This window comes from Octopus bimaculoides, chromosome 1 (genome assembly GCF_046866305.1).
Source record: "Octopus bimaculoides isolate indiv1 chromosome 1, ASM4686630v1, whole genome shotgun sequence".
Lineage (NCBI taxonomy): Eukaryota > Metazoa > Mollusca > Cephalopoda > Octopoda > Octopodidae > Octopus > Octopus bimaculoides.
In genome coordinates, this window is record NC_142928.1 from 121963344 (window position 1) to 121991223 (window position 27880).

General features: G+C 35.1%; 1 protein-coding gene across 4 annotated transcripts in view; it reads right to left on the minus strand.

Moving 5' to 3' along the window:
- LOC106870854 (DNA mismatch repair protein Mlh1) overlaps nucleotides 1–27880 on the minus strand; it is a 183456-nt gene that overhangs the window by 43833 nt on the left and 111743 nt on the right. For all 4 annotated transcript variants that reach the window (XM_089357300.1, XM_089357305.1, XM_089357314.1 and 1 more), the window contains exons 3-6: nucleotides 23342–23514; nucleotides 20712–20784; nucleotides 18544–18635; nucleotides 16682–16724 (exon numbers count right to left, since the gene is read on the minus strand). In XM_089357300.1, the coding sequence (XP_089213426.1) occupies nucleotides 16682–16724; nucleotides 18544–18635; nucleotides 20712–20784; nucleotides 23342–23505 (372 nt within the window). In that variant the 5' untranslated portion in view covers nucleotides 23506–23514. The remainder of the gene's footprint in view (nucleotides 1–16681; nucleotides 16725–18543; nucleotides 18636–20711; nucleotides 20785–23341; nucleotides 23515–27880) is intronic.

A 27880-nucleotide genomic window follows, 5' to 3' on the forward strand; every position in this document is an offset into this window, starting at 1 on the left:
AAATGGACATTAAATGATGATGAACAGTATATCTGATTTCCTTTAATTATTCAAAAATATTATATACTGAACATATTTACACATACACATACAGAGGTGTAGCCAGGTGCTAAAGTTAGTGGGTGTGAGGACGTAAAAAAAAAAGTGCTGTGACATATACCAAACGATTTTTAACTCATTTCTCTCATATTACATAAAACAATTCATTGTAATATATGTAATTGTATTCTACATTCATTAATTTCATGTCTCAGTAACAACGCAAAATAATCAAAAATAGAAAAAGACTATTAATCTGGGGAGCAATTTTCACTTACAAACTATGTAAGGGGACTTTAATGAATGTGACACTGAACATTTATAAAATGCATGCATGCATTCTTTAAATGAAAATATGTACACAACAGCTCAACCACATATTTACAAACCTTGGGAACTCAAAAAGTCATACTGTTTTGTTAGCAACCAGTTTGAATTTCATTAAGAACTTAAATCTCAAGAAAATAATACATGCATGCATGTATGTATGTGTATATGTATGTATGTATGTATGTTTTTCTTGAGATTTAAGTTCTTAATGAAGTTCAACCTGGTTGCTAAGAAAATTGTATAACTTTTTTAGTTCCCAGGGTTTATAAAAAATGTGGTTGAGTTGATTTGTGCATATATTCATTTAAAGAATCTCAGATGGAGAATCTTTGGAATGAGTTAGAAATTTTCAATATGCCATTAATAGATTGAATTTGGAGGATGCGCATCAGATTCCTTTGCTCTTATGTATGTATGTATGTATGTACACACACACACATATACATACATATATGAACACATGTACATACATACATATATATATACACACACAAATACATATATATATATATATATATATATATATATACACACACACACACAATGTTTACATGTCTGTGTGTATGGGTGTATGTTACAACAAAGATTATTTATAACAAAACTGAACCTTAACAAACTCAATCAATGTCAAGGAATGTGTCAAAGAATTATTTAGAAGGAACTGAAATTAGAGACCTTAATCGAATCAATAAAGTTTCAATTTACAACCACATGATATGTCAAACTAGATTTTGATTTTGTGTCAAGGCTATGAAAATAATTAAAAACAGACAAAATAAAAATTACCAACAAAAACTCAAGTACAGTCAGTCTCAGGCAACAATCATTTCTAAGTTAGCTTTTTAACTTCTTAGCAATCATTATTCGAATCAGAAGGGATTGTGTATTTAAGAGTTTGCAAATGAATGTGCGTGGGTGTGAATATGTAATTAATCTCTTCTGTCTCACTCTCACAACAAAAACAAAATTCATGTGATAAGTTGATGAATTCAGCCTGCATCTATTATCCTGCAGCCATAGTGTGGGCCAGCTCCTCCAACATGCTACTCTGAATGATATAATTAGAAGAGGTCTCGATGCAGCTGGCTTCCTGTCTCAACTGGAGCCAGTACATCTCGACCATAGAGATGGTGAGCTCTCTGACAAAATAACAAGGGGGGCAGTGACATGTTCTCTGGCTCCAACCTTGTTGCATCAGTCACATGAAACACAGGAGAGAAAAATAGATAAATAAATATAGGATCCTGTCCGGCTGCCGTCAGTTTATGATGATTACTGCCAAGACCTCAGATGTTCTCAGAGCCTGCACTGCTAGTTTCCTCCACAAAATCAGGATAACTAGCCTGTCTGAGAAATGAGCCCCGTGATGTGGGGTGATTGTTGTAGCAAGTGTCACTGGGCATTCTCCATGGCAAATGCTTTTGCAGTCATGTCTGCAAGGCACGGTTAAACATACCATTTTTTTCAAGGACAAACTCCCTTTTCCCATCTTCTGCTGCTTAATCCCCACTTTTTATCTTTTGCTTTGTTTTTTGCTATTTCTATAAGTTTGAGAAACTACTTAAAAGGTCCTTTATTGGCAAGGAAGAAGCTAATTAGTTATGTCTAATTAGTTTTGAAGTTGAGTGTAGTGAAACAACAGTAGGTTGTGTGAAGAAGGAGTGGTAGATGGGTGAAAGGTAGAGTGTGATGTTGCTTGTTAGTAAGACATGGGTACTGAACATAGAAGATTGGAGAGAAATGGTATGAAATGTATATCTATTGGGTGTATAAAGTGACTTCTGTATATAAAGCAGAGCAGTAATAGCCTGAGTGAATGACATTTTGAATTCAAGGCATTAGCGTAAGTGTGCAAGAGAGACAATCATGCTGCTATGGACTTGATATGTTATTGGGTAACGGAGACGTGCAGAAAAAAATGTCATATGCAATCAGTATGACGGTAACTATAGGAAAAGGGAGACTGACAATGATGAAAGACCAAGATGTGTGATAATGTTCTTCATAGTAATTAAACTGAAATTCAATTTTAATGTAAATAAAATATGTAAATTACTTAATGTGTGGTAAGTTATATTGAAATTTTCAAATTGAAAAAGCGAGCTTGGTAGATTATGGGATAGAATACCTTGTTGTATTTGGTTTCCCAAATACAAATGTTTCCAGGTCCATTGTTACCTTTCAATTTTCTCAGATCAATAAAATAAATTATCATACATTAAAATAAGTAAGAGCAGGATTATCATCAAAGATTATTTACATCTTTGATTGTCCTCAGTTTCTGGTGTATTTATCAAGTAATTTTGAGAATTTCATTCCAGTGCAGTATATATTTTCTATTCTTAACCACACACACACATACACACACACACACATACAGGGTGTGGTGAATAAACTGTCGTCTAAATTACACAAAAATGATAATAATACTGACACACCTCATCTTAACAGATATATTTACCAAAATTACATAAAAATATCTTCAAATAGTAAAGAGTAAATTTATTCAATAAAATCGCCATTGGCTTCAACCACGGCCTCCAGACAACTTTTCTGGATGGTCTCCTTGTTTAAGTTGGTGAATGCTGCCATAATCCTTCCCTTCAGTTCATCTTTGGTGTTACAAGGAGTTTTGCTGGTCTCTCGATCAACTGCGCCCCACACATAATAATCAAGGAGGTCGAAGTCTGGGGAGTTAGGTGGCTTGATGTTAGGGGTGATGTGGTTGCAGAAATTGTCTGACAGCTATGACTGGATTCTCCTACTTGTGTGACATGATGCAGAGTCCAGTTGCCTGACATAGGATCTTCCAGCAGCCACCCTCTTGACGCAGGGCAGCACTACCTCCCGTAGGCACTTGATGTAGGCCTCCATGTTGAATGTGAGGCCGTGTGAGAAGATGAATGAAGGCATAATATCTCCATCACTAGTGATCATTCCACACACCATGATGTTGACTGGATGTTTGATTTTTATCACTCTCGGTACATGTCCTCAGATTGACACCCAAACACTCTGAAATGTTCGTATTGGAGCTTCTGGCATGAGTGCCAAGCAGTACAGTATGTTGTTTCCAAATTTTTGGTGGAGTGAATTGTGTCATAGTACTGTTTTTCCCAACTGACCCCACTATACTGTGTAGTTGACAAAATCCAAAACAATGCACATACATGAAATTAAAAATATAAAATGGCAACAATTTACCTTGTACATACATACATATATACATACATACAGACATACACATGCATTTGTTTTGTAATATTGCTGATGTGAAATTGTGTGTTGAAACAGAAATTGTTATATTTGGGGCTGGTCATATTGTTTGCCAATTAGCAACATGCACTTTATACTTGTTCACTTCAGCTTTCTTATTATTATTCTTATTTTAGTGTCCTTTGTCTGAAATCTTTCATCATACATCCTGTGACCTCTTTAGCGATTCTCCATCCTACATGCCTCCTCCTGTCTTGACAGAAAGAAAGAATAGACTAAACAGAATTTTTTAATATAAATTCCATCCAAGGATTATTATTGTTATAACTACACACACACACACACACACACACACATACACACTACACATTAAAGAGATGACAGGAAAAAATGATTATCTTATAAACTTCATTAGCTTACAGCTGTTTCTACTATAAGATGCAGTGGACTCAGATGCAGTGAAACAGCTGTAAGCTAATGAAGTTCATATGATAATCATTTATTCCTGTGTCATCTCTCTTATACTGCTCTATACTCAGCTAACACTTCGTTCTGGAACATACATATATTGAGTTCTACACCAGGTTATTAGTTTCACAATGCCTAAGCAAAATAATACACACACACACACAGTGAGAGAAGTTTAGTTAAACCTCATATTTGTGTATCACAGTGACTACAGGTCTTATTTAATGGGCTGGATATATATTATTCAGGTGACTCATTTCTTCAATATAGGCTGATTTATTGGTTTACCAATAAATTAACTTATCAGAAATCTAGTATAGTCATAAATATTGTAAAAAACATAAAAGATTCACCTGTAAAGATGAGGTTAATAATCTGAAGAATTATAATCTCTCTCTCTCTGCCTGTCCGTCTCTGTGTGTCTTTCCTGTCTGATGTAGTAACATAAAGTGGTTGCTTTGGCTACTACAACTACTACTATTTAACAACATAATCATCCCCCGATGCACACACACACATATATATATATATATATAGAAAGGTGGGGGCTAATCATTTACCTCAACCTCAGTGCTCAACTGGTACTTATTTTATTGACTCCAAAAGGACGAAAGGCAAAGCTGACCATGACAATATTTGAACTCAGAGTGTAAAGCTGGAAGGAATGCCACTAAGCATTTTCTCCAGTGTGGTAACGACCCTCCAACTTGCAGAATAATAATAATAATAATAATAATAATAATAATAATAATAATCGGGTTATAGATAACTAAATTACAACAAGTATATAGTCCATTTTTTTGTATTATAGTGCATTGTTGTACCATTCAAAACATTTTATTCTTTACAACAATAATAATGATAATAATAATAATAATAATAATAATAATAATAATAATAATAATATTGTTTTAATGGCCACTTATCAATACTTGCATTGGTCATTTGAAATTTGTTGAGATAGATTTTCTATGGGTGGATGCATTCCTTGTTACCAACTTGACAGGTTTCCATAGAAGGTGGGAAATTAATGGCATTACATATATGGTGGTGAAACTTGTTTACAACTATCACATGATACCAAGATGAGGAAGTGCAAACACACACATGTTCATATATATATATTTTAAATGATTGATAGGGAAGTCAGAGTGTACTGTACACTTTATTTAGCACAATGATTGTTTTGGCTTACACATAGGTTGGGGAACAATATAATGGAATTGAATGCACCCCACAGTGTAGAAGAAACCTCATCAGGCACACTACTAGAGGCATACCCAAAACAAGGTTTGGATATGACACCTTAAAGTCTCCTATTTAAACTTTAATTTTAAACATAACCATATATACAGATAATTTTTTTTTATCAGATTCAGCTCAAAGCTGTGGCCATGCTGGGGCACCAGTGTTTTGCTACACTGTTATTATTGAGAGCCTCCTCTGATATGTGACATTTAGTGAATAAGGGAGTTTGATGTCGCTGCCTTCATTTGTGCCTCCTGCCACGAGGTAGGTTCATCTGGGACTCTTGACAGGAAGAGATCCAGTTTTGATTTGAAAATACCTACATCCACTTTGTGTAGGTCCCTCAGGCTCTTTGGGAGAATATTAAAAAGCTGAGGGCCCCTTGAAACCAAAGCTGTTGCAGTAACTGGTCCTGAAGCACAAAGACATTGTTGGGATCTTTCACACTGTGTAGTGGCGACCTGTTCTGGCATTTGTGTAGCTTTCAATGCTAAAATTTGGCACAATCCCTTCCAGGATCTTCTAGATGTATATTACTGCATATCTCTCCTGCCTTCGCTCCAGGGAGTAGAGTCTTAGCTGTTTCAGCCTTTCCTAGTAGCTGAGCTGTTGCAATGAGATGATCTTTGTGAAGCTTTGCTAGATTGCTTCAAGGTCTGCTGTTAATTTTACACTGTGGGGTAACCATAGTTGGGAGCAATAATCCAGGTGGTTGAGGACGAATGTCCTCCAGAGTACCATTATGGTGTCCTTCTCTTTGGTTCTGAAGGTTCCCAGGATCCAGCCAGCTATCCGTCTGTACTTTATTACCATTTTAGTAATGTGCACTTGGAGAGAGGTATCATCACTCATGTCGATACCCAAGTCCTGCACTGATTTAGGTTCTGGGATTGTAAAGCCCTGTAGACCAGTGTACCCTGTAAGTTTTACGTTCAGTTTTGAGCACTAGTAGCACAAGGCTTGGAATTTTTCAGCATTAAACTGCATATCATGGTCCTCAGTCCATCTGTAAATTGAGTCCAACTCCTGCTGCAGGCATGCAACATCACTAGGGTTTTGTATTTTCTGCAAGACATTCATATCATCTGTGTAGCTAGCAAGGGTGGCTATCCGGGTAGCTGAGGGTGTATCTGAGAGGGCCACTATGAAAAGCAGTGGTCCCAAGATAGTGCCCTGGAGAACACCACTCACTATTTGTGTTTTCCTTGAGGTGGATCCATTGGCCACCACTGCCCGACTTCTATCTTTCAGAAAGTCATATAACCACTCTCCAAGTTTTCCAGCTAAATATATAAAAGAATAATATATCAGGAGCTTGGAGGATATCAGGTTCTATTAAAACCTGATATATCCTCCATCCTTATGTTATATAATTCTTGTATTAATCTTATGCAAAAAGGAGTTCCACATATGTATCCAGCACTGGAGTATACCCTACTGTAGTATATGTAGTTTTTCTTCTTTCTTTTTTTTTGTTTTGTTTTTGTTTTTGAAAGCATTCGTTTGTTACAAAATCCTTAGACCACTGAAAACGTAAGAGCTACTAGAATAAAATGGATGCTAGACAGAAGTCAATAGGTGATGATGTACATTAGACTTTAAAGACTGAGGGTCATATTGAAGAAGAAATGTGGAAGGGAATTCCAAAGTTCAGAGGTGCAAGGGTAAAAGCTGTAGCCAAATAATGACATAAGAGCTCTTGAATATATGTTACAGGGTTTTTACTTGAATTATACTAAATATACATGTATATATTTTTGTGTTATACTAAGAAGTGGTGCATGGTAATAGAATTCTCAACTAGAGTCAAATATAATAAACTACTCCAAATTGTTGTTAGAGCATCTGCATAAGTGGAGTCTGGACTAGCATTGAGTTGTAGAAGCTGTATTAACGAAGTCAAACCATTCATTCTTCTTAGTAGTTGGCTTACTGCTATCATCATCATCATTTAAAGTCTGTTGTCCATGCTGTCACGGGCTGGAAAGTTTGACCAGAGCTGGTAAGCTGAGGGGCTGCACCAGACTCTAGTCTAATTTGGCATAGTTTCTACAGCTGGATGCCCTTCCAAATGCCAACCACACCGAGAGTGTAATGGGTGCTTTTACGTGCCAATTGCATGACACCAGGATCTGCCACAACTACAGTTTCACTTGGCTTGAAGGGTCTTCTACTCAAGCATGGCACATTGCCAAAGGTCTTGGTCATTTGTCATTGCCTCTGTGAGACCCAATGCTCAAAAGGTGCTTTTTACGTGCCACTGGCAAGATATTGAAATATCTCCATTAACTGCTTTGTATTTTGAAATGTTTTAACTGAGAATGGTCTTGCATAATGGATGCATTTCCTATTATATATTACACAAACCATAGGCGTAGGAGTGGCTGTGTGGTAAGTAGCTTGCTTACCAACCACATAGTTCCGGGTTCAGTCCCACTGCGTGGCACCTTGGGCAAGTGTTTTCTACTATAGCCTCGGGCTGACCAAAGCCTTGTGAGTGGATTTGGTAGACGGAAACTGAAAGAAGCCTGTCGTATATATGTATATATATATATATATATGTGTGTGTGTGTATGTTTGTGTGTTCTTTGTTCGTCCCCCTCCCCCCACATCGCTTGACAACTGATGCTGGTGTGTTTACGTCCCCGTAACTTAGCGGTTCGGCTAAAGAGACCAATAGAATAAGTACTAGGCTTACAAAGAATAAGTCCTGGGGTCGATTAGCTTGACTAAAAAGGCGGTGGTCCAGCGTGGCCACAGTCAAATGACTGAAACAAGTAAAAGAGTAAAAGAGTAATGTACATATTAACTGATTTAAAATATCACTACAGGATCCTCAACAGGTACATCTGTGTAAGTGTATATCAGTAGATGGTTTACTGTAAAGAAGAAAACTACCCATATCAACTGGAATTCCAGGTAAAATAGAATGGCTGCGGAGTATGAATACATTAAGTAAAAAAAAAAAAAAAAAAAAAAAAAAAAAAACTAGAATTTATGGTATTATATCTAATCTTTTAATTATGGATGTTTCAATACAGCAGAGGAAATACTTTTAATGAATATTAATATGAATATAAATGAATTCATAATATTATAATATATTTTCATTGATGCAAACTGATAGTTTCCAGTGTATATGTATGTGTGTGTATACATACATCTCCCTTGCTCTCTGTCTTGCCAGGTGATTTTCAACAGCTTTTTCAGGCAGTTCATGTGGAAGTGGTTTAGCTTTTTGGTGTGGTGTACAAAAACTGTCCAACTCTTGTAGGTGTACAGTAGTGTAGGAAGTATAACTTCTTGCTAAACCCTCAGCTTGGTTCCAGCCTAATGTTTCTCCTCTCCCACATGGATTCATGTAGCTGCCCAAATGCTGGGCTTCTTTTGGCAATGCAAGTGTCAACTTACTCATCAATGTTTACAGATCTGGAGAATGTGCTGCTGTGGTACAAGAACTTATTAACAATCTGCAGGGACTCCTCTTTGACAGTGATAATTGGTTCCATACATGGCTTCATGGGGCAAATTAGTGCATGACCTCTGTCTTCTGAATGCTGATTGTCAGGCCAAACTTGTTGCAGGTAATAGAAAAGTAGTTCATGCTCTACAGCTTCAAGGCCTCTGTGTGTGCAGTCATCTATGTAATGCAAGTTGTGCATTGAGTCACCTCTTCCCTCAGTCTTGGCCTGTAGCCTCTGCAGGTTGAAGAGTCTGCCATCAGTCCTGAATCTGATTTTGATGCTGATTTTATTGTCGTTGCAGAAGGCATTTGATAGTATGGTGAGAACATTATGCTGAACAGTGTAGGTGTGACTGCGAATGTGCCAGAAGAATATCCGCTATCCAGTCCTCAACAGACATGCCACCGTGAAACTGTTGCACTATGCTGACAAATTTGTTTGGATAGTCAAACTTTCTCAAGATCTTCCCAAACACCTCATGACTGAGGGTGTTAAAGACCTTGGATGAAAATTATAAACATCATGTACAGATCTGTTCTGCTTCTGACACTTCTCCTGAAGTTGGCATGCGGCAATGATCAAGTTGACTCTCCCATGGCCCTCTCTGAAGCCACACTCTTTCGTGTGCTGAGTGAGGTAATTAAGAAGGACTGCCTATTACCCTTTCTCTTGTAGGGATGGACAATAGAAGCATCCTCAAGACCCCAAGGAACAACAGTCTGAAAGAGATTGGTGAGCTTCTGTGCCAACACACACACATACACACATGTTTGGTGACCAACGGCTATCTATCTTTCTTTCTTCCACTTCCTTCCTAAAGACAAGATATGCTTTTGCCTGTCTCTTCTCAAAGATCATTTTTCCAGCGTTCACCACTTCACCTCGTTATGGCTTAACAGTCCTCACCGTTTGTTTTTACTGTTTTGTTCTTACTGTCCTGTTTTTGTTACCACTTTACCCTCTGCAAAAAATCCCAAATTTTATTTAATTTGCTTTGTGGGAAGGACTGTTTTAATGAAGTTGTGGCTTGTCCCTACCTTTGAAATGCAGAATAGATAAAATGGGGGACAACTGATGAAGGGAATGTTCTTTATGTTGTCTGTCCTGTTTCTCTATTTGTTTCTTTCGTTGTTCGAAAAAAGTTCGTCTTCCATGTTTTTGTTTTTTTTGTTCTTGTTTCTCATTTTGTTCATGTTTTTTTGATGTCCTGTACCCATTTATGCATGTATATATACATATATATGTAGGCATGTACATGTATGTGCGTATATATGCATATATATTATTTATTTATTTATATATATGTATATATATATGTGTGTGTGTGTGTGTGTGTGCGTGTATATATGGAGAGTGATATATATATATATATATATATATATATATATATATATACACACATGCGCATAGAAGATAGATAGATAGATAGACAGACATACAGATTGAGGAAGAGAAACAGACAGACAGATAGATAGATAGATATGTATGTGTATACACACACATACATAAAGATATATAAATATATATATATGTATATGTCTGTATACATATACTCACAATTACACTACTACATATCATTGTTTTTCAATTGAAATTCTATCACTTACCAAAATTAGCATGCTGGAAGAATGCCAACAAAACACTGACAACCAACCATGGCTTTTCCACCCACTTGCAAACATCCACCTCATCCAATAGTCTCTTGTATTGATTTGTTTTTACTATATTTTTGATGTTTCAGAATATATATTCTTATTACTTGCTTTTCACCACGGCCACCATAACAACAGTTATAATAATTAGACTACTACTTCTACTGATAATAATAATAACAATAACAACAATAACCAATATTGATTTCAAATTTTGGTGCAAGGCCGGCAATTTCAGGGGAGGGGTTAGTCAATTACATCGACCCCAGTACCTGACCGGTACTATTTTATCGATCCCAAAAGGATGGAAGGCGAAGTCGACCATGGCGAAGTTTGAACTCATAACATGAAGATGGATGAAATACTGCTAAGCGTTTGCTTGGCATGCTAACAAGTCTGTCAGCTCACCACCTAAATAATAATGATATTAATAATAATTCTTTCTACACTATGCACAAGGCATGAAATTTTTTGGAGGAGGTTACTCAATTATATAAACGCCAGTGCTCAACTAGTACTTATATAGTGAAAGGATGAAAAGCAAATGTAATTTTGGCAGAATTTGAACTCAGAATGTAAAGAACTGGAACAAATACTGCTACGCATTTAGTCTGATGTGTTAAAAATTCTGCCAGCTCACCACATTAATAATAATAATAATAATAATGATAATAATAATAATAATGATAATGGCTTCAAATTTTGGCACAGCAATTTCAAGGAAGGGGATAAGTTGATTACATTGACCTCAGTACTCAACTGGTACTTATTTTATTGACCTTGATGATGAAAGGCAAAGTCAACATTGGTGGAATTTGAACTCAGAATGCAAAGACGGACAAAATGCCACTAAGCGTTTTTCCCAGCATGCTTATGATTTCTGCCAGCTCGTTGCCTTAATAATAAACAAAACTGATCTCAACAGTATTTGATTATTTAAACACAAAATGTAGAGCTGTTGAATAACATTTCAGCTTACCTATTTAACAATGTTGGCAGTTATATTAGAATATGAAATTTATTGAATAAACACAAAATGATTTTTCTTGCTATGTTAATGTAGTGGAGTGGGTGCTGTTTTACAATACTCCAGGTTATGGGAGTGTTTTTAATTCTACTGTCCTTTATTTTCCAGACATATTGAGATAGAAAGCTGGAATTAATTTTATTGTTGAATCTAAATGAACACACATGCTGGAAGTATCTAATTTAAAAAGTATTTTCCAAAAGTACAGTATAATACCACTGTCAAGTGTTATATTTGCTCTACATACCAAAGCTTAAGAGGAGCAGGATGCTTTCAGTAGGTAGTTTTATAGAGCAGGCTGGATGTTTTTTTTATGAGTTGGGTAGCTGGTTGTGCATCTTAGCTAGTGATGTGGGATCTGTGAAGTGATGCTATTCAGGCAAGTATAGCTCATCATAATGTTGTTCCTGTTAAAGAACTTTTGATATTTATGTGTGGTTAAGAAATGATACAGAATTATGAAAAAGAATGAAGAAAAAAGAATGGTAAACTCACTTTCAAAAGGCTAAATAAATATGGAACACCAAAATAGAATAAATAAAAATAAAAATGGAGAGAAAAAACACTCCATGACCAGTATCCAACAAGACTTAGACTGAAAAGCTAATAATACCTCAAAATCTCTGGGCTGAAAGTGAAAGTGGAATGCCTGATCAATTACAGAGGATAAATGCCTAGCCAGCCAACAAGTCAGTCACAGTCACACATGCATGCACACACACAAGGCAAAATCCTGACAAGAGGCTGACACTGAGTGCAGACTATGCAATCAGCATCAAGAAATAACTGAACAGAGCTTTTGTAGCTGCTCAGTCCTTGTAAAGACAACATATCTATATACATGACCAGGTAAACAACTATGTCCATTAGAATTTATGCTAACACCTTGATATAACAGCTAGAAGTGAATAAGCATGTACCAAACTTGGTATATTCTAATGACTTGGCAAAGGTATCCCATTTTAGACTGAAAAAGAAATGAAAGCAAAATTAGAATCTACTGGCATTATAAAATGCACCTGGTTCACAATTTAAGATATACACTACCAAAGTTGGTGGGTTTTTCTCTGTTGTTGTTGTTTTTATTGTGTGTGTGTGTGTGTGAGAGAGAGAGAGAGAGAGAGAGAGAGAGAGAGAGAGATGATAGACATGTCCAACCATGTTAACAATGGAGAATGGATGTGAAACTGATATTATTGATAATATTATAATAGAAATTAAAGTTGTGAACTGGCAGAATTGTTAGCATGCCAAGCAAAATGCTTAGCAGCATTTCATACAACTCTATGTTCTGAGTTCAAATTCAGCCAAGGGTGATTTTGCCATTCATCCTATTGGGGGGGGGGGGGGGGTTGATAAAATAAGTACCAATTTAGCACTAGGGTTGATGTAATCGACTTCCCCCATTTCCTTGCTGGCCTTGTGCCAAAATTTGAAATCAATATTAAGATAGACAACTTGATTACTTTTAACCAAAATATTACACAGAATAAGAAATATATATAAATGTATCAATGTCTAAAAGATCCTGAAATGAAAATAAGTAAGACGTAGGATATGAAAGTAAAAACTACTAATAATAGGTATGGTAATGAAGAATTTAACCAAAAGTCATAAAAACCACACTAGAGCAACTACACTACAACCACATACAATAAAAATTTTAAAAAAAACTGCTATACATAGCTACCATCTTATGCAAGATGTAAGTACAATAACAGAATTCTTACAGTCGACTTTCTGTGAAGCTCACACAATGTACAGATACAAAATCTCAACTCAACACTATAACATAACTCACACAACACATACATTCATATAACAATTACCACTCTGGTACTTAAACACATACAATACATGTGACAACATTACATCTGATAGAATAACACAATCTGTACAGTATAGTAAAGTAGATGTAACATACAAACAGCCCCTGCTTTACCAAAAAAGACAATGTCGCACACGCCTTAGGAAGACAGAGATGGATATGGTGGAATATAGAACCATTGAAAATAGATGATGATAATAAAAATAACAATGATGACTAAGCATAAGGCTAAAATTTTCTAAGACTGGTATATATGCAGCTATATATATAGATAGATCTTTAGATAGATGGACAGACAGACAGGCAAACAGTATATGGACAGAAAAAGAAAGAGATATTTTATGTGATTTATACAATAATGTGGTACAAAATTATAAATAGAAGCTATAAGAGAATTAGCTATCTGTCAGAACCTTCCTTTTTATAAGTTAAAAACAAAACAAATAATACTGAATACAGTAAATGTAGCTTAAAATAGTTTAAAAAATATAGAGAAAAATAGAAATAAAAACATTTGAGGCTATAATAAAAGAATAATAAGAAAATTAGAAAGATAATTAGTAAATAAAAATAAAGGAGACAAAATATATTTGGAAAATAAAATTTGAAAAAAGAATTAAATGGAAAAAAAATTGAATAAAAGAAGAATTTAAAAAAGAAACTAGAATGTGAAGCAACACTCACTAACATCAACATAAACAACAATATAGCTGATATGTTTTATCCTTTTTTTCACACTTGCATATAATGCTAAATCCTACCAATTTTGGTCCAAAGTTTTATATTAAGTTTTTCCCATTATACATAAGTAAATCATCATCAATGTCACTGTCATCATCATCACCAATTGTTTAAGATCCTTTTTTCCATGCTGACATGGGTTGGATGGTTTGTAAAGAACTGATGAACCAGAGGAGTGTGTCGAATCCCAATGACTGCTTTGACATGGCTTCTACAGCTTGATATCCCTTCTACAGAGTATACTTGATGCTTTCTTTCATGGCACCAACACTAGTGAGGTCCCCAAGTACTTGCAAGACAAGACCTTTTTCTAAGTTGGATATAGAACTGACAGATAGAGGAACAGAGAGAGCTAAACCTGTTTCTCTCTCTGTATGTATGTGTGTCTATATATATATATATATATATATATATATAGTCACATGTGTATGTATGTGTGTATTTATGTATGTGTGTATTTATGTATGTATGTAAGCATGCACGTTCTAGTTTTATTCTCATTCTTCTTTCAGTCATCAGACTGAGGCCATGCTGGAGCAGTGCCTTGAAGAATTATAGATGAATTGATTCCAGTACTTCTTTTTTTTTAAAGCTTTCTCTGTCAATCTCTTTTGCCAAACTATTATGTTACAGGGACATAATCACACCAACACCAGTTGTCAAGCAGTGGTAGGGAACAAACACAGATAGAAAGACACACACGTACACATACTATGGGCTTCTTTCAGTTTCCATCTACCAAATCCACTCACAATGCTTTGGTTGGCCTGAAGCTATAGTAGAAAACACTTGCTGGAAGTAATACACAGTGGGACTGAACCTGGAACCATGTAGTTGGGAAACAAACTTCTTACTATATAGCAATATATATATATGTATATATATATGATACAAACAAGGTGATATTTTTTCGAATGTAACATTCTGTTAGAATAACAGAAATGTAAGTTTGTTTATATATATACACATGTGTGTGTATATATATATATATATATATATATATATATATAAGAAAAAAAATAATAATAAGGTAGAATGCTAAACTGAAAGCATATTTTAATATAGATGTGTATTAGGAGGATTAAAAAGGATTTCTAACCTGCTTTCATTGCATGGCAAATTTTCAAGAAGAGAGAAAATGAAAATAATGTTTTTTACCAAAAAATTTTAAAATATATAAAAAAATAAATATACCAATACATTATATTGTCTTTGAGCTTTTAAAGTTCAATGGTAATCCATGTAGATAATTGTTAGGAAGATTAGGATGCATGTAATTAAGATTAGTGTTGTGTTTAAAAAAAGCTGAAAGTTTGTGTTAAACAGGAAGTGTGGTGTCAACTAAAGAGTATAAAACCCACAGAATTGTCTTCCCTTACCCACACTTCCTGTTTTGACACTACACTTCCTGTTTAACACAAACTTTCAGCCTTTTTTAAACACAACACGATTCTTAATTCCATGCATCCTAATCTTCCTAACAATTATCTACATGGATTACCATTGAACTTTAAAAGCTCAAAGACAATATAATGTATTGGTATATTTATTTTTTTATATATTTTTTATTTTTTTGTAAAAAACATTATTTTCATTTACCCCCCTTCTTGAAAATTTGCGATGCAATGAAAGCCGGTTAGAAATCCTTTTTAATCCTCCTTATACACATCTATATTAAGATATGCTTTCAGTTTAGCATTCTGCCTTATTATTATTATTTTTTATTTTCGTATTATTTCTCCATGTGCAGTTAACACAACCCCACCATTTACTGACATATATATATATATATATATATATATAGTTCAAATTTATAGAAAAACAAAGACAAAGACAGATGTAGGAACAACAAGCAAGTGAATTAGTTTGATGCTCAGGAAAAATGGAAGTCTTTTATGTTTCAAGCCTATGCTGTTCCATAGAAATGAATAAGAAGAAATAAATGGAGGGGGAATGAAAAAAAAAATGAGTTCAGTGGCTCAACATGGCAAATATATATATATATGTATATTCATTATCATCACCATTTAATATCTGTTTTCCATGCTGGCATGGGTTAGGTGGTTTGACTGAAGCCAGTAAGCCAGAGGGCTTTGCCAAGTTTCAATGTCTGCTTTGGTTTAAATGGCTAGATGCTCTTCCTAACAACAATTACTTTACAAAGTGTACTGGGAGCTTTTTACATAGCACTGCCACTTCATTATATATATACACACACACACACACACACACACACACAAACATACACATAAACACAAACCACAAATGCATAAACACACAGATCAGTACTTGTTAAAAATATCTTACAAAACACAACCCCAAATATCTCAAAATAAATACTAATGTATGTAATGGAATAGAGCATATTGTCAACAAAGCAGTGCTCTAGATAATGTTTTAGTATTGAAAGCAGGTAAAAGACATACATATGCAAAACAAGAATGAGAAAAGTAAAGCAAGCACTTCTAGCAGTATTTTAAGGTGCCACCAACTAAAAACACAAGCATATAACATAATAGCAATCCTTTTCTCCTGGCTCTCACCACTAACACTCTTTTCTCTCTCTTTTCACCTCTCCCTTTAACTAACCACATGATAGCATCACATACTTGGCTTTAATGTATTAATATATAGATGATAACAAGAAATTATTTATTGAGACTGTTACCTTTTTCAAAATAAATCCAACTCCAACATTGTGAACAGCATACCTACAATAGAACAAGAAGAAAAGGTGGGCTTGTTATAAACATCATGATGACAACAACGATGATGACAATGATTCATAGTAGTAGATTAGTTCCAAGTCAGCCTTGATTGAGCAGGCCTATGACTGAAGACATTCTAGCCATGACTACCTGATTTATATTTTTAAGGACTGCATTATCATTTGCTACTAGAACCGCATGAGCCAATATGTCCTTCCATTTTAAGTTGGTGAGATGGGATTTGAGGGATATTAAAAAACTATTTGCAAAAGATTGACTAATCATAAAAGTCCTTGCATTAACTCAGTAAGCCCCTTGTTTGCTAGATGATATGTGGATATTTTCATAATATTGTTAATGATTTTGTTGAAAAAAATGTATCACTCCACCAAAAAAGTTCAACACTCTGTGGCCCTCAAAGAACTGATAGTTTCTTCTATGCAGTTTACACCTAATGATGGGTGATAGATAAAGGGTTTGCTATACTGAGAACTAGACCTATCCTCCACATACACATGAAAATTGAGACATCAACAAACACCAACAGCAAGTATATTTCTAACCCAAGTCAATGAGAGAGCCTCTACATGGTCCATCTAGCTGTTAGAAATAGCAGCTAAATTGTCCTCAAATCATTGAACTTTCTTTAAAATCCACAGACTGAGCAGTTGTAGTGCACCTGAGCACTGTACACAATAAGGTCATTATAGTTGTTACAAATTGCCAGAAGGGACTAGATCATCTAGACTAGAATGATTTTGATCATAGGTCTGCTTAATGAGGGTTGACCTGGGGCTAAAGAACAGAACATTTTCACCAAGTGCATATGTGTGCCTGCATACATATCCACACACAAACACACCAGCACCACTGCTGCTACCATGAGCACCAGCACCACCAGCAACACTTTTATTGTAATGCCTATTTTATTATGTTGGCATGTTTTTTTTTAAATGGGTTTACAGTATTACATGTAATAGCTGTTTATCTTGGTCCTGCATCAATTCTTGTGAGTCACAATGTTCTCAGAATGAGCATGATCAATTCCCCTTATCTTTTGTCTTCTTCCACCATAGCTACTTTCCACAACCATCACAAACTACTTTCTCACTGACAAAGTATCAGCCATTCACATCATGTTATATTTATCTAAGATCAGCCTTTGAATGAGTAGACTTTTTTTCAAAGGCTTTCCAGTTATGACCATTCTGTCTTTTTCTTCGACATTACACCATGTCCAAACCCATGCCAGCATAAAAATGGACATTAAATGGTAATGATGATGATGATGAAATTTAAAGGCAATTTGACTGATATTTCTAGCAGATTGAATGACCACATAACAGGCTCTCTTACTGGCTGATCAACTTGACATCACATGACAAGACCAGTGGCTGATGACACTATTATCCTATCACTTATCACTCTTTCAAGTCACTTGCTTTTCACCATTTACGCAAGTTATGTAACACTACACACAAACAGATACAGGCTGATATTGCATTCACATATCAATTCCCTTAAGGAGTAATCATGAACCAGTCTGTACAAGACTCCTTGTGGTCACATGTAATCAACATCTATAATACTTTACAAAGCAGTCAAGTAATATGTTCTTTACTGTAAACATATATACCTGTAATCATATACATACTTTAATCCTTATACCTGTTCTCCCACTACATTCTGTGGACTAGTGCCAATACTAGAAATTAATATTTTATATGCATTGCATACAAACTTAACCCCCTCTTTCTTTCAAAATCACATGTACATATGTATATGCACTTGCAAATACACTCATAAACTCAATGATGCTTACCTGCTAACAACTTCAGCTATTTTTGAATGTTCTTCTGCTGGGCTTCGCAAAGCTTTCCTTCGTGTTGCTACATTATAAAACAAATCTTCCACCTGCAAACATCAACAAACACATTTAAGATTCTCATAAAATGTTAACCGAATGAACATTTTCCATCAAACGACAGAGAATCAATAAAAGATAATGCATATTGTTAAAGATATATATATATATTCTAGGAAATACTGCAGAAAGAAGGAACAACAAACAAGTTCATATAATACACATTAAAAAAGAATTAAAAAAATGGATTGATTGTTCATCTGTAAGAGTGATATTTAACAAAGTGCTAGGAACACATAGAAATGAGGAGATGAGGAAGAGTTAGATGTGTTGTTATTTACAGTACCGTTAAAATGTATGTAGATGTTTCCTATACCTTGGGGAAGGACTTTTAAGGATTGGCACTTAGCCCTAGTTTTTTTGGTGTAAAGTGGATGAGAAATAAATCTTTTGTTTGACAGGATGCCAGCCCATCAGTCTATCTCCGGTAACACTCCTAGAGGATTTGGTATCTATTTCTCTGACAGCAAAGTGAACTGAAGCAATATAGAATCAAATGTACTGACCCAAATATACTGACACATCTGCAGAGAAGTGGAGTTGAACTTAAAACCTTTGAGCAGGCAGTCCAATGTAATATCCATTCAAACATATGCAGAAATGAATCAATGAGAGGGAGTGTGTTCTAATCCTCTGCCTTGCTAGAAATAGCTGCCAAGTCTCCATTAAACCATAACCTACTGTTTTTAACCCTTTAGCATTAATATTACTCGATCAAATGTAATACTTATTTATTCATATTGTTTTGAATTAATCATGTATTATCTTGTAGCTTTGAGATCTCAATGATGTGATTGTTTATTTTTAGAATGACATTGTAGGGTAGGTGTGAGAGACTACGTCTGGCTGATTTGAATGCTAAAGGGTTAAAAATGGACATATCATAGAATGTGATCTAAAGTACATTAACCCACTCTGTAAAAAGCCAAATGGTCATGACTTGAATGTCTTTGGACGAAGGCTCTTTAGGTCAGGATTAGTTTAAGACTGAACAATGATTACAACCTAATGCCTCTGTAACAATTTAAGGACACATTAGGGGAATCACTGCAGAATGCCTTAGTATATATAGCATACCCAGGGCAAGTTAAACTGGCTGAGCTCAACATTTACTCATGTAAAGCTGGAGATGGGGGAAGATTTGAACTGACAGTTAATGTTTTCTTCAACTGTCTGTAACTGAGATGTGTCTCTCAATGGTGTGCCAGGAATTTCTGTCCTTCATTAGCTTTGGTAGATACTCAGTTTCAGGTTGTATGGTCTGTAGCTGAGCTGTCTTTGTTCTCTGTTAGGGTGAAGAAGTCTCCAAAAAATAATGTCTGATAGGGCTTGTTAGTCAGCATGATAGCAGTGGCCAGCAAAGGCCACCCAGCATTGAATAACAAGGGGTAGAATGTGTACATAAATCTCTCTTTGGTCTTGTACTCATACCATGAGATGTCTTTAGCCTTCATGAGAAGCCTGGTGTACATGCCATCAAGGCAATTTTGAAGCTCCTTATTCATAGATGAGGTTTCAACTCCACAAAAAAAGAATACTCTCTACACACACCCAGAAGGAGACCATTCTTGCTGAATTTGAAATATATGATTGCCAGGAAGTTTTGGTGTACTCCAGGCTTGAACCTATGTGTATCAGAAAGTCTTTCTTATTTGAAGTCACAGACAACTTTGAGTTGTATGCCATCACAGGAAGCTTAACAGGACACTTATCTTAGTTAAATTACTCTCACTCTTTAACAGCAGTCAGTCTATTTGCAGCTAGATGGCCTGAGTCGATATAATTACTTTTTGTGTCAGTTATGATATCCATGTATTAAGGTTTTCCATTACAAAAAATAAGAAAATAAAAATGTGTATTAATCAATATATTAATCAATAACAAAAAAATATTGAATGGAAGTTATGAAAGTTATTGGCCACTTTTGGTAGAATAACACATCAATCAAATTTAGTAACAGAAACAAATGACATCTTGGTTCTTTTCTTTTCTTTCAAGTCTCAGAAGGTTTGAATGAAACTGAACAAAATATTTTATATTGTGAGTACTAGCCATAATAAGCTTACCGTAATTTGAGTGCCAACATTCCCAGCACATGGTTTAATAGGTGCCTTCAGCTTCCCATCTTGATATGATCCTCTGGAATAAAATGAAAAATAATAAAAAGAATAATATGAGAGAAAAATGAAGCAAGCATAATTTTTTTTTTTAGGAAAATAATTAATAAAATCTTGAGTTTCAAGTCTTTGCTCAACCTTGTGTGAAGAATTTGTGCAAACCGTAATTTTGACTGCTAACAGACTAACTTGTCAGATATTGCTGATGGTTTACTTTACTAAACCACTGAACAAAAATTCCATCAGAGACTTATAAAAGAACACAGGATAGAAGTATCAGCTTTCATAAACAAATACAAAGATGGGGGAAGTAAAAAAAAAAACCCAAACCCAAAATAAAAAACAAAAACATAAATGAAATAAAAAATAATGAGAAAAAAACTTAAATTCAATTACAAAAAGAACACAATAAAAAGAAAATTTGAATTGATAAAACAGTTCAGTTATTTTCATAATATTCTAATTCAATTTTTTTTTATTTTATATTTTTCATTTTTTTTTCTTTTCATCATATGTTTTTGGCATCTGATAAGAAATTCATGAAAACATTAGTTTTATCACTTTGAAATTTCAAACATGAAAATTTGAAAAGTCATACTTCTAACAACACTACTGTAAAATGGGATGCTATTCAATCTCTGACTAAGAAAACTGAGTCAATCAAAATAATGGGTTAGCTTAAAACAATGGTTCTTAAGCAGGGTCCACATGGCCCTTGGGGGTTCATATAAGATTTTATTGTTTATGTACAATAAACTTGGTTGTATTTCTACAATACTTAAAATATTTTAACAATTTTTTAATACAATTCCTAATAATATTTAACCCGGCCATATCTAAATTGGCCATATCCAGCCCAAATATGCTACCTGCATTATGCTCTAACAAGCCAGATCCAGCCTATCACACTTACTCTTCAATGCCATTATAAAATATACTATCACATCATCACAATTTCGAAGTTGCAAAATAATGCATGTTTAATTGAAAACAATATGAATGAAAAAACATTACATTTGACTAAATAATCTGAGTGCCAAAAGCATAATTATAAAAATAAGATTTTTTAAAAACATTGAATCGGTATGAAGGTCCAGTTGAGTAAAACAGGAATCAAAGAGGTCCATAGACAAAAAATAGTTGAGAAACACTGGCTTAGGGTATGTATAACACAATGGTAACTGTGAAGTTTGAACTCCTGACTAGTGTTTAGTTATTCAGTACATTAACCTCACACTATTACATGCATGTATATACATAAACACACACATACACATGTCCACCAAAATTTAAAAAAGGCAAAGTTACAGAAGCATCGATGGCAATTTAAAACATAACAAGACCTGGGAAATGATGGTCTTTCTTCAGAGAAACATATGACATGGTGCAACAAAATCTGAAAGTCAAAATCCAAAAGGAAAGAATCAGAAAACAGAGTCCAGGATCAAGAACAGTGGAGAAAAGTCATCAATGCCTTATGCTTGAGTGAATGGAGTGAAGGGCTTAAAGAAAAGAAAGATCACTAATGTCACCCTTCTTTATACTTACAGATTTGAGTAAGATGCAACTGCAACATGATATGATGACGATGGGGATGATTTTATTTTTCCTTTGATTTTAGAATGGGCTTGAAAAGTTTGCAATTCAGCATCTTTCTATACACCTGTAACAGTTGGATTCGACCCCATGTTTTGCCACATAGAAATCACAAGGTGATCATGTGCACAAAACCAATTTCAGTCCAATCAATGGCTGTCATTCATGTGATAGGCTGGTAGTATGACTAGAACCTTCTGTGAACAGAGCCTACAAATACAGCTCATTTGAGTAGGCTACTTCAGAGTGGTATTCACTCTCGACACATAGCTGTTTTCACAGCTACACATTCAACCTGGCATGGTTGAAAACACACCATAGCAACAAGAATATGTACTGATGTGTAAAAATTAAACGGATTTTGAATTTCTGACAAAGACATTCTGCACTTGTCCTTTGTGTTGTTTGATCTGAATATTCCTTTTCTTGTATTGCATGAACACTTTCTATATTAATGTAACAATAAATTATGTTCATATACATAAAACAAGCCTTCTCCCACACACAACAGACCTTAAGTTTTGTATTATCTTGAAGGTAATGCACAATTTTCAAGATCCCATTTAATTAACTAACCTCAAGTCCCCTTCCTAGTATCATGGATAGCTATCTCTACAGTTTGCATACTCTCCATCATCTTTCCTCTTTTACACAGTATTTCTTCATTGTTACAGTGCAATATTCACTAATAGTTGCCACAACTGACATGTATCATAACAGGGAGCCTCTATAAGGTCATTTAACCTGCTAGAAATAACAAGTAAATCTCACTGTCTTATAGTCTTAAAAAAAGAAAGGGCACATCAGATAATATAATCATAGATACACTATGCCTAAAACAAAAAAAGATAGGGCAATCTGTAACAACCACAATAACTACAACAACAACATTGTCTTAAATACCTAATAAAGCAGATTAAGAATATTGAAAATTGACTGTGATATATCATTGTTAAACAATAAGATGATATTTAGAAGCTTACTTATAGGCACACTTTGAATCAGCAGTTCTTGTCATGATAGTTACATGTGCAATATGACTGATGCTGGCTAAAGCTTCTCCGCGAAATCCGTATGTTGCTATAGAAGTCAAGTCCTCGAATTTTTGGAGCTTACTTGTGGTAAACCTCTCACATACTATTTCCATGTCGTCTTTCTGTAAATTAACCAGAAACAAAGAATGATCTTATAGTAAAAAGTGCTGAAAGGAAAGTTATGTTACAAAGTTATTTGTGGACACATCTTGATTCTCCATTCTCTCTCATTATGCAAGCATTTAAATATATATGCATGCATACACGCACGCATATATATGCATAGATGAAAGTACTGGTGGAGATTGGTATTTGGAAGGCATAGGAGCCAGAGTAAAAACAGGGTAAAAAAAAAAACATTCAAGGAACTGTTACCTCTAATGGCAGCAAAGCAGTAAATAGCAGGGCTGTATATGTAGACTGTATGATGATTATGCATGTGTATATTTCATGGCAATAAAACATCCCCTAAAAAATGCAGAGGATTTGCAGACAAGAAAGAAATTGTGCAATAGGCAGCTTAGCTATAAGATTATCATGGCAAAGCCTTGACTGAATGTCACCGCAAACCCCATTGCTTTTGTCAAAGTGCTCAACAGCAAAGGACCAGTGAGGAATGTTATTAGAAAGTAATCCCTGGCTCTATGAAAGCTATACTGGGGTTTCATTAAGAAGAGAGAGGAATTAGAAGTGTTGGAGAAGATGACTGTTAACAATTGCCTGCAACACCTGTGTGGAAGAGAGAGAGAGAGCGAGAGAGAGAGAGAGAGCAGTAAGTTGATAGTTGGTATGTTCACAGAGATTGCCTTTCATTGGAATGTTTTCAAAGATTGGCATAACTCCCTGCAGAATGACCAAGCTTGAAGAGTTTGGCAAAGATAGGGGCTAGCTCCGAGGCACACTGTTTGAGGCTAATTTTAATCATTTTAAGTCGATATATTATGAAGTTTGAAAGCTAAATAAAGTAGCAAATATGTAAGTTTGCTCTGTACGATGACTCCTTATAAAGCCAACTTAGTCGAGGAGTGGTAAGTAAGCAAATGCTGTAAAATTGGTAGAGAACCTCTAGGCAAGGAATCAGAAAGATTGATTACAGTTTTGGTGGTTGGAAGAACTTGCTGGCTGTGATGCATGAAGGCATCTATTGTTTTGGGGATGGTAATCTTGTAGGAATGGTAGTAGTGAGTAAAAGCCATTCAAATGGAAGAGATAGATAAATTTTTCCAGGTGCTGAAGGCCATATTCTTCACTTGTATTTCTACAACACTGCAACGTAAGTGTACATATGCAATAGAGTGCTAGTGTGTTGAGAGAAAAGTTAGGCATAAAAGGAATCAGATGCAGTGTGCAAGAGAGAAGACTGCTGGTTTGGTCATGTGGTGTGGATGGTTGTTGACAGTACCATAAAAACTGCTGGTGACTTATAGTGGATGAAACTCCCGGAAGAGGGAAACTCAGGAAGCAAAATGATGAAGTACTGAAGGATAACCTCAGGATACAGAACCTTATAGAAGAAATGACAAAGAAGGGAGATACCTGGTGGCTTGCTGTACTCAAGAAGACCCATCCTCCACAGCAGAAGTGTTGATGCCACTTTCTCTGATGAAGTGGATTGGCCTACAAGAGCCCTGCATTGGTACTACATAAAAAGTATTTGTGCTGGTACCATGTAAAAGCGCTCATGTTGGTGCCACATTAAAAGCACCCAACACACACACACTGTAAAGTGGTTGGCATTAGGAAAGGCATCCACAGTAAAAACCCTGTCAAAATAGACAATTGGAGCCTGGCGCAGCTCTTCAACTCTTATCAAACTGTCCAATCCATGACAATATGGAGAACAGATTTTGAAGGACGATGATGATAATGATGATGATGACAATGTGGTGTTAACCACTTGGGGGACTTGCAGTTATGGGTTCTAGTTGTGTGTGGGATTTGAAGTGACATGTCTATGGGGATGGATTCATTCACCAGCTTATACGTGAAGACTGACTGAGTTCTGGCCTGACATGAAGTACCATATGGTTAAGGGGTAAGCTGGAGGGGGGGGGGTTGTGGAGTATGTGGATCTATCATAGATAGCCTTGTATAGGTAGTTGTTGGACAATGTGATCAATGCAGAGACAACAGTTGTTTGGTAAAGGTGGAGTTTGGAAGTGAGAAAGAGATAAAAGGTATTTGGAATATGGTCAAACAGCTGGTGGTGGTTGAAGAAGCTTTGAGTTGGGCATCACCATAGAAACAAACTGAATCATACAAATATGTGAAGAGCATAAAAAAAATATCATAATTGCATAATCATAAACAAAGTGTATACTGAAAGAGCTTCTTTGTGGTCACTTAACCCTTTAACATTTAAACTGAGCATACCAAGCTCAATATTCTACCTATTTTATGATCTGTCCTCTCACACCTACCTTACAAATTCATTCTAAAAATAAACAACCACTTCATCAAAATTTTACACCTATGTGACAATGCATAATTAATTCAAAACAAAGTGAATAAATAAGCATTACATTTGACAGAGTAATCTGAATGCTAAAGGGTTAAATCACACATTACCATCTTAAATAAAATATAATCTCTGAAACAAAAAAAAAAAGAAAAAGTGCGATGAGGTGGCCACAAAAAAGGAGAGATGAGGTGGCCACTTGTGAATGTAGGGCTGACCTAAAACTAACAACAACAATAACAGCTGTATACTGAATATATTTGATCAAGAAGATGGTTAATAATAAATGAACATAGGTTTTAGAAGAAATACAAATTTGTTGCAATGATGAATTAATCTCTACATTTGAAATGGATTAATGGAATTTGAAAAATCTAAATTTGTTTCCTTTTATTTATGAGAAAATACAACAAAATCTTTCAATTTACAAAATCTAATAATTTCTTATTTTGGCATTTAACGAATGACAGAAGAAACACAAAAGCAACAATAAATGTAACAACCACTAAACTATTTCATTTTGATTAATTGACTTTGCTTTAGAAAATAATTACTTATTTCATGTCTAAAGCAGCTGGTGCTTGCAGTGGATTTCCACATCTGCAATGGTTAGCACACATATAGAGGAATATTGAGGAATCTTACAACTGAGTCTCAGTAAATAATACATACATTTTGCAAGTGTTTATGATTGTAGCTGTGTCTATGGCACACATTATTGTCACTGCTTTTATGTACATGCTGGCATGGGTTGAATGGGACTTTATTAGGCAGTATTTTTCTCTTCTTCACTGCCGCTTTTGTTGTTTTAATGTCCATTTTTCCATGCTTACATGGATCAAACGGAGTTTCTTTGAGACTGTTTTTTACAACCAGATGACCTTCCTGTGACCAACCCATACCTGTTTCCAAACAAGGTAATATTTTCCCCCATGGCCAGACATGTTCTTGCAGAATATTGGAAATGAATGCTGCTGCTTGTATATGACAGTGGCACTCATTTAAAACTATCATGCAATGACAAGACAAGGAGATACAAGCATACACACACACAAATACAGCAAGCTTCTTTCAGATTTTGCCTACCATATCTACTCATAAAGCATTGGTCAGCCTGGGGTTATTGGAAAGATACTTGCATAAGGTACCACACAGAGGGTGTTTTTATTTTTAACTGCTGTTGACACCACCAGACTGAATGGTACTACCCAGGTATTAAAATCATAATGATATCCAATAGGCTGCTGAAGAATGGATATATATATGTTTGAAGTGCTTGTTTATTTATGTGTGTTGTTGATTGTGACCTTTCATATCTTGTGTTCTTGTGGTTTTGAAGTTGTCCTTCATTAAGATTCTAGTTTTTGTAGGGTTGAAACTTAAGGAATTCTTGGTTTCTTAGTTTATGGTGGTTTTGTTGTATGTATCATGCCATGTATTGATATTTCATGATTGTCCTTTATTGGGATTCTAATTCAAGCAAGAGTTATACTTATTTAAGAGTTTCCAGTCTATGGAGGTTTTGTTCTATATATGTGTGTGTATGTGTGTATATAAATATATGCACACACACATACACATGCATATACACAATATATATATATTCACATAAGGTCACTATAATGCTGCTTGTATCATGTAACTTAGTACAACCAGTCATATAGTCAGGATATTGGCAACCAGCAATCTTACCAAGCTGATTGGTAAGGAGGATGGTTTTCGTTGGACACTTTGCAGGACACAAAATAAAACCTGACTAATGAACTCAGGAGAGTCAACAACCATCTAACAGCTGGGAGTAAGAGACCCATAGTCTTTGATTACACATATCTCCAGGAGAAGGAAATTCTAAAAAAATACCTGTTTCATTGTAATGCAAGAGATTTTGTTCTTATAAGTTCTAGACTAGTTGGCTTTGTAGGTGAGAGTCAAAGAGATGTTGTGCAAGTTGTTACTGTCTTTAAATATTTAGGATAAGTAAATTTATCAGTGATGCTCATACTTATCGACAGGTTGACAGTCACCATTTA